The 13,334-nt window shown below is 41.7% G+C and overlaps 1 protein-coding gene across 1 annotated transcript; it reads right to left on the reverse strand.

Annotated features, from left to right (window-relative positions):
- Positions 1–650: 650 nt before the first annotated feature.
- Positions 651–13,032, reverse strand: tbc1d25 (TBC1 domain family member 25). Its single transcript, XM_005805772.2, has 7 exons — positions 12,700–13,032; positions 11,206–11,315; positions 10,938–11,092; positions 10,691–10,818; positions 10,215–10,403; positions 9,183–9,458; positions 651–6,926 (listed from the first exon to the last, which is right to left on the reverse strand). The coding sequence occupies exons 1-7, from the start codon at positions 12,742–12,744 to the stop codon at positions 5,289–5,291; spliced, it is 2,541 nt and encodes an 846-aa protein (XP_005805829.1). The 5' UTR covers positions 12,745–13,032; the 3' UTR covers positions 651–5,288.
- Between the last annotated feature and the right edge of the window lie 302 nt (positions 13,033–13,334).

Below are 13,334 nucleotides of genomic sequence, written 5' to 3' on the forward strand. Positions count from 1 at the left end.
GTCGGCATTAAGATCTCCTGTAGCGGTCTGTATTAAAGCAAATCCAATGTTTTTAACAAGTATTTGAGGGAAAGGAAGAGAAATTCACACGCACAATCAATTTCTGACAAATCTAACAAATGAATTAATATAAATGGGAACAAGCTTGAGTTTATTATTTTCCATTTTATTGTGCAACAGTTTTGAATCTAAGTGCCAAGCTTATTAGTGTTTTCTTCAATTATTCTGTTACAGACCAAATTAAGTTCTTATTTTTATTTCAATGATGAAAGATGGGATGTTCTCCTTCAAGTCTTACACATTTTGTTATTCTTCTACCACAAAGATTACTGTACAGTTCCAAAACCTTTTTGTATTTTCACTTTTTAACAATGTGTTGTTTCTGGCTTTAAGTTAACACAGAATCTATAACACAGATTCTCTTGTTTTGAAGAATCAGTCCATTGTCGCTTAACCTCTTTTATAATGATACTTATTTTTTTGTAACATTTTTTAGATTATTTCTCATGTTTTGCTTTAGAGAAAGCGAAAGGGAAATCTGCTGGGTTGGCAAAACTGTAATGTATAACCTTTAACTAAATTTGGATTTTGTCAAACGTTTTTGTGAATTTTAGATATTCAGAAAATGACTACACGACAAAACCGACTAGTGAGATGCATGATTGTTTATTTGTGTCCAATATACAATAAACAACATTAATATGCGTTTAAAAGATGAACTGGTGTGAAGTGACATCAGTTGAGTTCGAACCAACAGCATCTCACCACCAGCTCAACGAAGTCCATCTGCTCACTGCACGTCTCTGCAGACAGAGGCCGCTCTCCACGTTACGAAAAGAAACAGTCAAATGGGGAAATCTGGAGAAATGTGAGATTTTGTTCTTGAGCTCCGTAAATCCTTCTGCACCACAAAGAGAAGCTGCAGACGAGCTCCGAGTGTCACGCAAAACAGTAAAGCTGTTAATGCTGAATTGTTGGCTGCATTCCTGACTCTCTGTTTGGTAGAGAAATCATACATCAACAATTCCTGCTGTTCTGTTTCACCATCACTGTCGCCAGTCTTAAGAAAAACATTCCAAAACCGAAAATTAGACGTGCCACAACAAATATTTATTGTTTTGTTTAGTTTTGGGTTTTTTTGCCTGGTGGTTCATTTTAATGGCGACCGAGAGGTTCAGGAGTTAAATCGAAGAAAAAGCTCCAGCAGGTGAACCTGCACCGCTTAGACTGCCAGTCCTTGCTGCAATGTGATCTATCAAACTCATTTAAGGCATGTCACCATGAATACATCATTAAAAGAGGAAAAATAACAAAAGATCATCTAACAGAACAAGAAGACATGTGCCGTCTGTGCTCGTTACAATCATGAGAAAAAGAAAACAGTTCAGATCAAACATTGGAATCACAACATGATGTAGTTTCTGGTTTAATCCTATAAAAATAAAATAATTCTGCAAAAGCTGACCCATTATTATTAGTTTAGGGGGAATTTTCTCTGCCTTTATCCTTAGTCAACATTGTTTGCTTTAGTCGATTCACCTCTGATTCTATTTGATTTAATGGATCAGGAATAAATGAGGCGATGATCGTTTAGAATAACTCTTTTTGGAACATCTTGTTTCAAAAACCAACACGAAACAAGCTCATCTGTTACATTTGGAAGAAATTCAAGATCTCTTTTGGGAGACTCGTTTTCCCGGCCAAGACAAAGGTTGGGATGTAGAAAGTCCTCTTTAGCTCAAAAGGGTGGAATCTTTATTCAACGATTTATCTTAGAGAAACCTTTAAAGAAATAATTCAGGCAACGTAAAACACTTGGTAAACATAGACTGAAATCAAGACATGCTCTCATTAACTAAATCATGCAAAAAGTAAGAAATAAAATCCTGAAAAGGCTGGTGCAAAGTTGGATCACAGTCAAACAAGACAATACCACGGTTCCAGACGTTTGTTCAAGTTTGTTCTTAAAACAACCCATCTAAAGGTTAGAAACGGACATTTAAAATTATTAGAACACCAAGTGGTTCTACTGAAAATCTGAAGTTATCCCTTCAATATAGCGTCAAATTACCAATAAAACTTTAAACAGATTCCAAAAATCACCGTGTGCTTAACTATATTTCACTTTGTTACTTAGTTTCACCCAAAGTGTTGTAAACTACAGAGAGCACAGAAGGAATAAGTCAAAGTTGCGAATTTTGAGGCACTTGTGCTCCAGATTGTTCTGCTGTCGTGGTCGTTTTACTGTCGGCTAAAAAACACAGCAGTAACATCCATCATTCAATCTGGGATCCCCTTAACAATAAAAGGCTTTGCATCATTAGTGGAAATGTATCATTAATTGTATATTCATTAATGCGTGTCAATACAAACAATGTCTTGCATGGTCTGCCCAGCTCTTAGTTCTGCGTCATACAGCATGAGGTTAACTCCGTCATTTAAACAACCCGACATCTCTCAGGTTCAAACATGCTAAACGTTTGATTTGATCTTTCACAGGTTCTCCCATATCTTCAGAAGCACCAGGTCCTTTTAAGAACAACTGACCTCTAAAGGCGACAAAGCGAAAATATCAAGCTGTGCAGAGCAAGATAAAAGGCTTCAAAAATAACACACTGATGCTTTTGTCTCGTCAGTATATAGCATAAGTATAGGTTTAAATAGAAATCTAGAAACACTGCAAGGTACAACATGACTACTCTGGACCATACACTGTATGCCAAAGATGGACGCAGTCTCAGCCCAATCAGGATTTCCATGTTGGTGTGGCTCTGACATCTGTCGGGAGCAGCCTGGAAGGATCCCTCAGGGCCCACGCAAGTTATAAAGACACTGACGAGCATTAAAAGGTTGGCACCAAAGACAAGCCAAGTATAAATACAACCCAAAGAAGGAGTGCAACAAAGCTTGGATCCATATTCTCAATAAATCCTGAGACTAAAAGAGACTTCTGGAGATGTCATTGCAGGAAAATTCTTAGAATTTCTCAAATTTCAAGATTTTTCTTAGAACATTTCTTCTGTACAATCAAAATTAGGGGGCATTTGGTCCAGACTTGTTACTAGTTGGTGGCAGTAATACGCCATGAAATTATTTACCAACCTCCATTAAATACCAGTAGAGGCCAAATAATCTATCAAAGTCCCTAGAGGACAGCGTCACCCATAGCAACGGGGTCAACCACACCTCATCACCAAGAGAAGAATGTCAACCCCTACCTCAGCAGTTGAATGAATCACTCTTAAAGGGACGGTATTATGCATTTCCAGGCACATAGTGGCATTTTATAGCAGTCGAATACCTACGTTACCTTCAGTTGTTATGAAGGTAACATGACTTGAAAGAAATTTGATGCCTTAAAATTTGGCTTCTGTCTCTTTAAGAAGCTCCTGCTCTATCCTACTACTTATCCACCTTCAGCATACCATCACAAACAGTACTTTCCATTACGCCGCTCACTACCGTTCTGAGGAGCGCTGAACTGAGACGTGGTCCTTATAATGACCTCAGCAGACGCTGCAGTTCCACCAAGTGTTTGCCAGTTACTGCTGCTGCCGCCCGTCTGGAGGAGCTGAGTGGGTCAGGCATGAGGAAGGGCAGCTTGCTCGGCTGGAGCCTGCAGCTCCAAGGAGGAGCTTTGTGGGAAATGATAGGTTGTCATGGGAATGTAGAGATTTCCCAAAGCAGCACTATAGGCAGGTTTTTGATGAGGGAGTAACATTATTGCATGATGAAAAGCTTTAAAAAGTTGATTTTACTGCCACTCTTTTAGGCCAGCAGTCCTTGGCAGGAATTGCGAGCTTAAGATAGAAGCTCTCTGAGAGGAATCTTTGAGAATATGGACCCTGGGTCATAAAATAACTGGTAAACAACATTAAATTGGTTTATGTTGTTTACTCCTTTAGCATGCCTCTAACTAAAGGAGTACACTGACCAACTCTAGGACAACCAGCTGGAAGGCTGGGGCATGGATCCAATTTGACCAACCACAGCACCACTGATGAGCCCATAGATGGCAGAGTCTCATTGAGAAAAAGTATTTCACAATGTATAGTCACTAACTGTTTTTCTACCACTTATTGCAATAAACTATTAAAAGAGCTCAGTTTTAAAGCACACATTAAACTAAACAAAATAAAAGAACAATTAGCTTTCCATGTCTATGAGAGCAGCAAAATATATTGAACTGTTGCAGTATCAATGTATTCCACATTGCAATCACAAAACACTGCTTGGATGCAATATTCGATAGGAAATATTTTAAGTGCCATGCATGCAAATTCAGCAATCCATTAACACAGTTAAGCCTCAAATTACTAATAACCCTGAGATCCAGATTTTAAATGATTCCATTCAACCGAGAGAGGTTTTGATAGGAAATGAGTCAGACATCTCTAAAAAGTTAAGAAAACATAGGAAAAGATATTCCAACGGTATGAATAATTTTGCGTTTAGCTGAATATTCGACCTGCTGGATGGATTTTTACTGCTACTGATGTCAACACTTGATGGATCCTGAAGCTCATAAAGAGCAATGAGAAAATCACCAAGAAATAAGACAGACTCAAGAAAATTGAGTCTGTCTTAATAGACATTAATTTATTGTATATCAAATTGCATGTGTTCCTGATATCCTGCCGCCCCCATAATGTAGAAATAGAATTAAAATAATACATACAAAGCAATGGTTGACATCACAGTGGCTACGTCCATTTTTTGCATACAGCCTATGAGTTCGACCCAATGCAGAGAGCTATCAAAACCAAATGTACAGCAGCTTGGATACGTATCAAAAAAAGACAGAGGGTATAAGGCATGAAAGTTTTCTTTTTTAAGAGGAACAGACAAAAGTTTTGTGTTTAATGAGGCCAGATTGTGGATATTCTCTGGTGACTTTGATTAGGGTTCCAGGTGAGACACTTCTGAGATGACTGCAACTGAACTTGTAAGCAAAGCTACAAAGAAGAGGCTGAATGAAGAGAGCAGATCAACCATTCAGTAACCGAATGCAGAAGAACCGAATGAGTATTTCATGCTTGAACAGCCTGTGAGGAAACAGCCGCCAACGAAGCTGTCTGAGTCCATATTTCAGACAGATCAGAGAGAAAGATGAAACATTATGATGCAGACAGATATAGGGAATACATGTAATCAGGCATACAATAGCATGGGCAGATTGGTGACAGGCCAATTCAACAGGAGGGAAGGGACTGTTAGAAAAAGATCTCCAATAGGTTACCAAGAGTCAACTGAGAAATCCATTGAAAATCCAGTGATGCAGGAGGGAATCAGGACACAGAGGAAAGGGAGACTTGAGCTGAAGGGGAGGGAATGGTGGTGGCCAGGTTGTAAGTCGAGTTAGGTGATGATGGAGGCGAGGCAAGCGGGCTGTAGATGGGTCTGGTGGAGATGGTTGAAGAGGGGGATTGTGGGGCCGCTGTTGTCGGGGAATCTGAGCTGACCTCGTCCCCTTCTTCCGAGTCCCAGACTTCGCTCTGTAAATAGTCTGCAAACAAGGCCTTGGCTCTCTGCAGCACCCTGCTGAGGTTGTGGCGTCGCACCAGGCGATCAAAGTGCATGGCGATCTCATTGTAGTCCATGTTGTTCTTCATGATGTGGTCCCGGTGCTCCAACAAGATGGACAGGCACAAGAACAGCATGAAGGGGTTCCCTTTGCCGAACTCATGAGGAGGCGGCAAAGAGCAGGGCTTGATGCTGGTGCTTTCAGCTTTTAAAGAGCTTGGTGTGTTCGCTTTGGTGCTGGGGGATTTGTTGCCAGGCGAGGGGAGGTTGTTCGCCGAGGAGCCTCCGCCAAACGACAAAACGGGTGAGGAGAGAACGGATCTATTCTGAGGGGGAGGAGACGCGGCTGATGTTTTAGAAGTACCGGTTGGAGAGCTAATACCTTGTGCTGAAGAGGCTGATACTTTAGAGCCAGTTCTTGGTGAGGTCTCACTTAAATCGGCTGCAGATGAAGCTGTAGACACTAGAGGAAAGTCCGGAGAAACTCCTGGCCAGCTGGAGTTTATAGGGGAAGGTGTGGGAGAGACGGATGAGCCAGTTTTCCAGACTAGAAGTCCTCCAGTGAAGTGAGCGTGTGAAGTTATTGGAGACAAACCGTAGTCAGAGTTTCTAATGAGAGGTGTTCTTTCTCCGGGGTCGTCCTCGCTGTCAACTGTTGACTGCCGCCTTGGGTTGTTTGCTTCCGAAGTCACCGAACTCTGCGGCTGCTCCTGATCCTCCTTATCAAAGCTGCATTGACTTCGAGCTGTGTAGTATTTAAACTCCCCAAAACTGAGTTGTCTCTGGAAGAAATGACCCTGCAAATTTGACTTCTTTGACATTTCTTCAGAATGACCATCTTCAACGCCCTCCATTTCTACACCAGAGCCTACAGTTTGATCGGCCTTCCCTTCAATGATGGGATTCCTGCTCATATCTGTTTCCTCTCTGGATGGCCTCAGCATATGTCGTCTACGCTGCTTCTCTTTTTGCACCGCCTCGTCTTTAAGGCCGTTAACAGCCTCGTCTTTGCACGATGTTGTTTCCTCTCCCTCTAGCAGTGGCCCCACAAGTTCCACCTCGGTTTCTGGAGGATCTGGGGGCAGGGAGCTCCAGGTTACCTCCAGCATCCTCAAAGCGTCATCAAATGCAAACTCTCGCTTGAGCTCCAGGAGAAGCCACCGATAACAAAAAAAGAGGTCGTCGGCTCCCCGGGACACCAGATAGACGTAGAACTCAGGATCAGAGTACTGCAGAAGCAGCTTCAGGTGCTGGAACTTAATGGACATCAGCTGCCCGTCTGGCCGAAAGTTTCCCTCTAAGCGTTTCATAATGCCACAAAAACAAATGAAGGTGTGTGCTTCGTTGTCCATTACTGCAAGTATAGGTGAGGCTATGTCGCTCATGCCTTGGCAGTAGGAAATCTGAAAAACAGCATCAGCAGAACGTTAGAAACAAATAATATGCTTAGAATATGTGCTTTAAACAGTGATGAGCACACTCCCGCTAATCTGCTCACAGCGTGGCAAATTATTTGCTTAGCGCTTTTTTTTGCCAACTTTGAAAACTTCTAGCACACTTAGTTTCCCCTAAATTTATTTTTACAGATTAAAATAAATTTATTTTATCTGTAAAATAAGTTTTACAGGTAAAATAAGTTTTACAGATAAAAGTTGGCACACAGTAAGCAGCAACTTACTTTGCTGTTTTGCAAACCTTCATTTGAATAAAACTTGACATCTGTAGAAGTTTTGGTTATCGACTTCTTCAATTCTGCAAGTAGTCATGCTCTTATTTTGACGTGGTGAAGATTGTTTGTGCGGCAGTTCCACCTCCTTTCCTCACCTCCTCAATCTTGATGTGGTGAAACAAATGACTTTACTTTGTACCAAGAATGCGTCGCTGTAGTTCCACACTAAACAGTTTAAAATGTATTTTCAGTTTTATTTCATTTCCCTTTGGGATCAATAAAGTATTTGTGAACTGAAATTGAATCTACTGATGTCCTGTGTGTTTTCCCTACTGTAGGCAAAACCAACAAAAGAGTTAGCAATACTCAACAAATACAAAAGTGAAACTGCAAGTCATTCTTTGGGACAGACCTAACACTCAAAGCGCACAGCAAGGTGTGCTCAGGGGTGAAGGTAAGCTGCACTTTGAATCAAATGTAAAGGTTTTTTTAGGTACTAGTGGCCTTTATTTGAAAGTGCTATGACAGGAGTAGCTTAATGAAAGAGAGAGAAGACATGCAGCAAAGGTCACCAAGTCGGGGAATCGAACCTGCAACAGCAGCATTGAGGACTGAGGCCTTCTTATGTTGGCTGTGCTTAACCCCTGCGCCACCACAGCACACACATTGTTCATCAGTGTTTATACATGCCAGCAGAGGTGGAAAGAGTACAAAAATAATGTAGGCTACTCAAGTGAAACAGTTTGGGTTTTTTTTTTTAAATCAAAATTTGAACTTAGTACCTCATAAAAATTTTACCATAGTTTCTTTATGATGAGCGAAACAAAGTTTAACTCATCACAAAGTTAGCGAGAACATGCTGGTGTCACGCTATTATTTAAATGAGGACGTTTATAAATACACAAGCAACACAAAATATGTGCATTTTTAAAGGGACATTAATTTCCAATATCTTATGTCAGCTGATGTTTGTTACGCCCACCTAATAGTTTTAAAAAAAAATTCACACTGACTGAGAGGGAGGGGAGATTGGATTCTGTTTGGGTTTAGATTGTTTTAGCTTTGAAGTAGTTAAAGCTAACTGTAAATAGTGGTAATGTTTTTTTGGTTTTTTTAATTAGTTAAGCGTTTTGTGTCTATTTTTATACAGACATGTAAATGTTGAATCCGCCCCTCAATTAGAAATTGTACAGGATAATGATTGAAAAGCTGGGCGGTTTAGAACAGAGTGGCTTTCTTTCTCTTGTTGATGGTTGAGGAACGTGTGAATAATGTCCTTCTGCTGGGAAGCAGAAAACCATGTAAGCCATGTTTTTTGAAAAATGTATATATAAAAGAAGAATCAGGGCTCTGCAACGTTTGTTTGCCATCTGATTTTTCTTTTTGGTGTGCATTTTCTTGTTTTATTTTGTATTATAAACCTGGTTATTTTATTCGAAAGGTTACATAAAGGATTGCTGATGTATTTGTATTACAGTAAAAGCTTGCTCAGTCCGCCCGCTGTCAAAATAAGCCAATGCTCCCCAAGCCCCTGCAAAATCCCTCTGGAGCAGGGAGCTACACAACTCTACATTACAATGTTACCAGTTGACCACAAATTCATTCAAGCATCGAGTAAAGTTAGTGGACCAAAGAAGGAGCGATGAATAGTCAGCACACAGTTTCAGCTCTTATAGCCTGAAATCTGAGAGCAGCGACTGGCTGGCAGAGCTCGCTGTACAGAAACATAGACATCCAGAAAACTGCAATGCAGGGAAACAATTGAACACTTCAGATTGAGGAGAGTTGACTCCCACAACTGACACAAACACTTTGTACAGTACACATTTAGCACCTAAAGTTATATACAGAAAGAGCACCATATCCTCTCTTTCCCTTTAGTGGACTCTTTTGAGTGATGGGGAATTTTTTATCATCTATTTTCTGAAGATTGCTGCACCCTGACAGCCACAAACTGGAAAAACTCATAGAACTGAGCATGTGTCCACACCTGAGGATGTGTGATGGCAAATGTGGTGAGCAGGTCTGTTAGGGCAGTCAGGTGCGGACTGTCTTCTGAGCCTGCGTAGTACGGATGAGCCCGGTCTGTCCTCAGGACGTCCTTGAGGACATTCCCACGGATAAACTCCAGGTCCTCGTGGTTGGCCCTGGCTGTCCACTCCCTCTTTAGTTGCTCGTATTCCCTCGTCTTCTTCTTCATGTAGTCCATTCTCTCCTGGCCGCTCAGTCCATCGGGGTACACATTAAGGAGGTACCGCCAAACCACCTAACAAATAACCACAGTGAAACATTCAGAAATTATGTATGTCTGGTATATGCATGCATGCCTTTTTAAAGACAAACAATTTAGTCAAAAACTCATGGGCAACTAAGATCTGACCTGCACTGTAAAGAATGACTAACTCATATGCTGTTTTTGAACAATTTTTTGATGCCAAAACGTTCTGTTTTCAATTTTGTTTGAATATTAGTACAGCCGATGTCAAATCATGGCCATAGTCTCTATGTTTAGTGCACTTGCTTTACCACTAAACTATGCGGTACCACAATGTGTAAATCAATTCTGCAAAGAAGACCGGTCCAGAATTCCTCCACGATAGACCAACATGCATAATTAGTTCAAAAGTAGTATTTCATGACCACATTATGGCCGACACAATCAGGGGGAATACTGCCGACTGATAGCAGACAGTCAGTGATGTCATCCGCAATGGAGTTAAGCCACAAATGGTCATTGCTAATGAAGCTGGTGGCTTAAAGAGTGTAATGAAAGCCGAATGGAGATCCGACCGAGTGTTGAGTTTATATAATGTACAGTAAATTATATACATTTTCAGTTGGCCCACATTTCTGAACTACATATTGTTCTGATGTTACATTCAAATTTCTGCATGGAAAGTTATTTTGGTTGTCAGTAGCTGGGAGCCATAAACATGTAAAGTAGTAGAATTAACGCTCAAAGTATCTCACTCTGAGTATAATTTATATGTCTGGAATAAATTAACTTCAATGTAGTGGAAACCTTTCGCAGCGACGACTCCACGCCACCGTGGTAGATCCGCAGTCGGAGTTCTTCAGGCCGAGTCAGCTGGCCCTGTCCGTTAAGGTAGCTGTGAAACTCTGAATCACTAAGTGGAGGTTTGAAAGGCTTGATCTCCTCTCCATAAGACCAGGTGAAGGCCTGCTGGACTCGGGACAGGGTCCGTCCCACCTGAACACAACCAAGGAAACAAACACTTGGATTCAGCAAAGAACTATTCTAACTTGATCACTTCTTGAAAATAAAGTCAGTGTTTTTAGATTAGATTAGATCCCAGTGATCCTAGGAGCCATGCTGTCGGGGGCTTTATGCCATGCCCTCACTCATAGGCATGGTTGATTTTGATACCTTTTGTGGTCTGAAAATCAGATCATTAATCACCCAAAATTCAGGCAGATTTATCAGTGCAACCTAGAAAATACTGAATACAAAAAGCATCTGAAAGGAGATGAACGTACTTGGGACAGCAGAGACTGAGTGAAGGGAAGCGCTGCAGAAGCCAAAGACCTGGTCCTTTCTCCAAGCAGCAGCTCTGAACCAATCACATCTTTTGGGCTTATGATGTCCCAGTCTTCCATTACTGGACCTGAAGCCAGGCAAAAACAGATGAGACTAACTACACTTATTTTATGCCAAGTAAATATTACGGTACGGCTCACTGTCTTTATGGCATGGTTTGCTTTAAAACTGAACTGCTGTTCTTACTGTCCTCAGAAGGCTTCACATCCATCTTGAGCTGCAGGAACGGCTTGGCTGCACTCATAAATGCAATGTCCAGATCCCAGTCAGACAGCAGAGACAGGTACATCTCCACGCTGCTTCGATCTCGAGACAAGTAGCTGACACTGAAATTCCGCTTCCTAGTTTGTTTGTTTTTTTTTTCCCCAATCAGATGACAAAAAGAAAACGTTTAGTAGAACCCTTTCAAGTCAACTCTTGAGATTAGATCTCCACTCAACCTGAAGCTTCTTACCCATTGAGTTCGAAGGCTCTGATGAGGATATGCTGCAGGACCTCCAGTGACGTTATCTGAGGATCAACAGCAAAGGAGCGAGACTCCGCAGGAAGTGCCCCATCGCATTTCTAGAAGAAATCCCAACACAGTTTCTAAAGTATCAATTCAACAAAGGTTTGTTTGTCCAACATATGCAAAAAACATGGCAATAAATTGTAATCAATACAGTATAAAACAACAACGCTGCATCATTTGCTCTAAAAGGAGATGATTTTATTATCACTCAACTGGCAAGTGTTCCTCTGCTTCATTACTATGCCAATCTCTCAGGTGAAACATGCTTTCATGCACAGACAGAATTTATTTTTTTAGGTTATTTTAGTTGTCGATCATTACTAAAATGTTTTAGTTATCAATTATTCTGACTAGGGGTGCACCGATTGCAGTTTTCTGGCCAATCGCAGATTACCGATCTTTAAAAAGCATGACCTGCCGATTCCGATTTTGGCCAATACCAATTTTTTTTGTCCGTCTGAAATATCACTAAATATAGCAAAAAAAAAAAGTCACTGTGTTGGCTGGTTGGGTGGCTATTGTTAAGTAGCAAAGTATGCATTTTCAGCTAAAAAAAATACTTCTATGCCACATTAGTTACTTTATGAAGCATCTATTTATTTCCACTTTTACTACCAATTTTGGCAGAATCAGTATGCTGCACCATCTATTGCCTAGTAACGTTTATATCTCATGGGAGTTGCTAAAATCTTATTGGTCTATAAAAAGTACATCCAAAATCCGAAGGCCATCTGTAACACAGATCTTCAGAAAGACTAGGAAGCTATTGGCCAAAGGCCATTTTGAAAAGTTTGGCAGATTGTAAATAAAGAAAAACGAAGAGGGTTGAACGAGGATGATTTATGAATCTGATTTATGAATCTGAACAAATCTCATAAAATATCCTCATCGTTTCACAGAAGCGCCTCTTGTGGGGTTCGAGCTCCGGGTTTTTAACAATTTCACTTTGATTTCTGCAGCCGGTATTAAAGCAGTATCACCACAACAAGCCTCTTCTCCAAAGGTTGGCGGAGAAATCGCGTCACACCGTTAACGGAGCGCGCGCGCGCTCGCGCTCGCACGCGGCTTCTGACCGAAGAGGTGACGTCAGTCCCCAGGTTCAGTGTTCGGCTAAGAGAGTTGTTTATTGATCCCTGATCAGCAGAGTTAAAGCCTCAGCTGTGACCCGTGGACATAATCTATAAAAGCAGCTGATAAGAGGAGCTGCGTGGAACTCCTGCCTCACAAATCCGCGACAGTAAACAAAGCCGGCGAGAAATAAACAACACAGACATAGACAAGTGTTTGGTTCTGAGCTCATCTTCTCAACCCCGCAGAACCTACTGTGTCCAGGATGACCTGCTGCGGGGTCAGCTGCTCCGACAAAGACGTAAACACAACGAGAACCGGGTTAACGGCGCAGCTAGCCGCCACCAACCACCGCCGTCCGCAGCCTACCTTGACTTTAACCCGAACCACTCCCCTCTCCTCCTCGCCTGCCATCTTAAGGATCCCGTTTCGGAACAGAAAGGCCCCTCTCAGGATGCTGTCCCTGGTACCCGGACTCGGTCACCGAGACATGATGGTGATGCTAATTCCAGCCGAGCTCCTGTGGTCCGTCAGTTCCTTCTGCTTCGATTTTTTTTCGGGAAGTTTGCGTTTGCAACACCGCCACCTGCTGGTTAAGGTGGTTATGTCATCGATTGCTTTCTTTTTCTTCTCTTCCCATTTTTTTCTTTCTTTCTTTCTTCTCTATCTTTTTTTCTTTCACGCTTTCTTTTTCCCTTTTATCTTTTCACCCTTAAGAACAACCAGCACCAGAACCACCAGAACCTCCAACTCTTCTTCTCTCTATACTCGGATGACAGGACCTCAGTGACCCATGTGAAGCTCCTGAAGTCTGCAGATGGCACCACTGTTATTGGTGTGACCTTGGACAGTGATGAGTCTGCATGTAGATGGGAGGTGGATCAGCTGGTCTCCTGGACTAACAGAACCCCCCCCTCCCCCCGGCCCACCCCTCACCATCTTCAACACTGTGTCACATAGACACTGTTCAGAAGAAGGCTTGGTGATTTGGCTCATCAACAGAA

The sequence above is a fragment of the Xiphophorus maculatus genome, chromosome 1 (assembly GCF_002775205.1).
Source record: "Xiphophorus maculatus strain JP 163 A chromosome 1, X_maculatus-5.0-male, whole genome shotgun sequence".
In the NCBI taxonomy this organism is placed as follows: Eukaryota; Metazoa; Chordata; class Actinopteri; order Cyprinodontiformes; family Poeciliidae; genus Xiphophorus; species Xiphophorus maculatus.

Bases quoted from the DNA above. Each gene is read 5' to 3' on its own strand.
- tbc1d25 (XM_005805772.2), bottom strand. From the start codon at position 12,744: ATGGCAGGCGAGGAGGAGAGGGGAGTGGTTCGGGTTAAAGTCAAG. The intron at 10,404-10,690 runs GTACGTTCATCT...GGTTGTGTTCAG, and splicing joins CTCAGTCTCTGCTGTCCCAA to GTGGGACGGACCCTGTCCCG. The intron at 6,927-9,182 runs GTGTGGACACAT...GCTGTTTTTCAG, and splicing joins TTGCCATCACACATCCTCAG to ATTTCCTACTGCCAAGGCAT.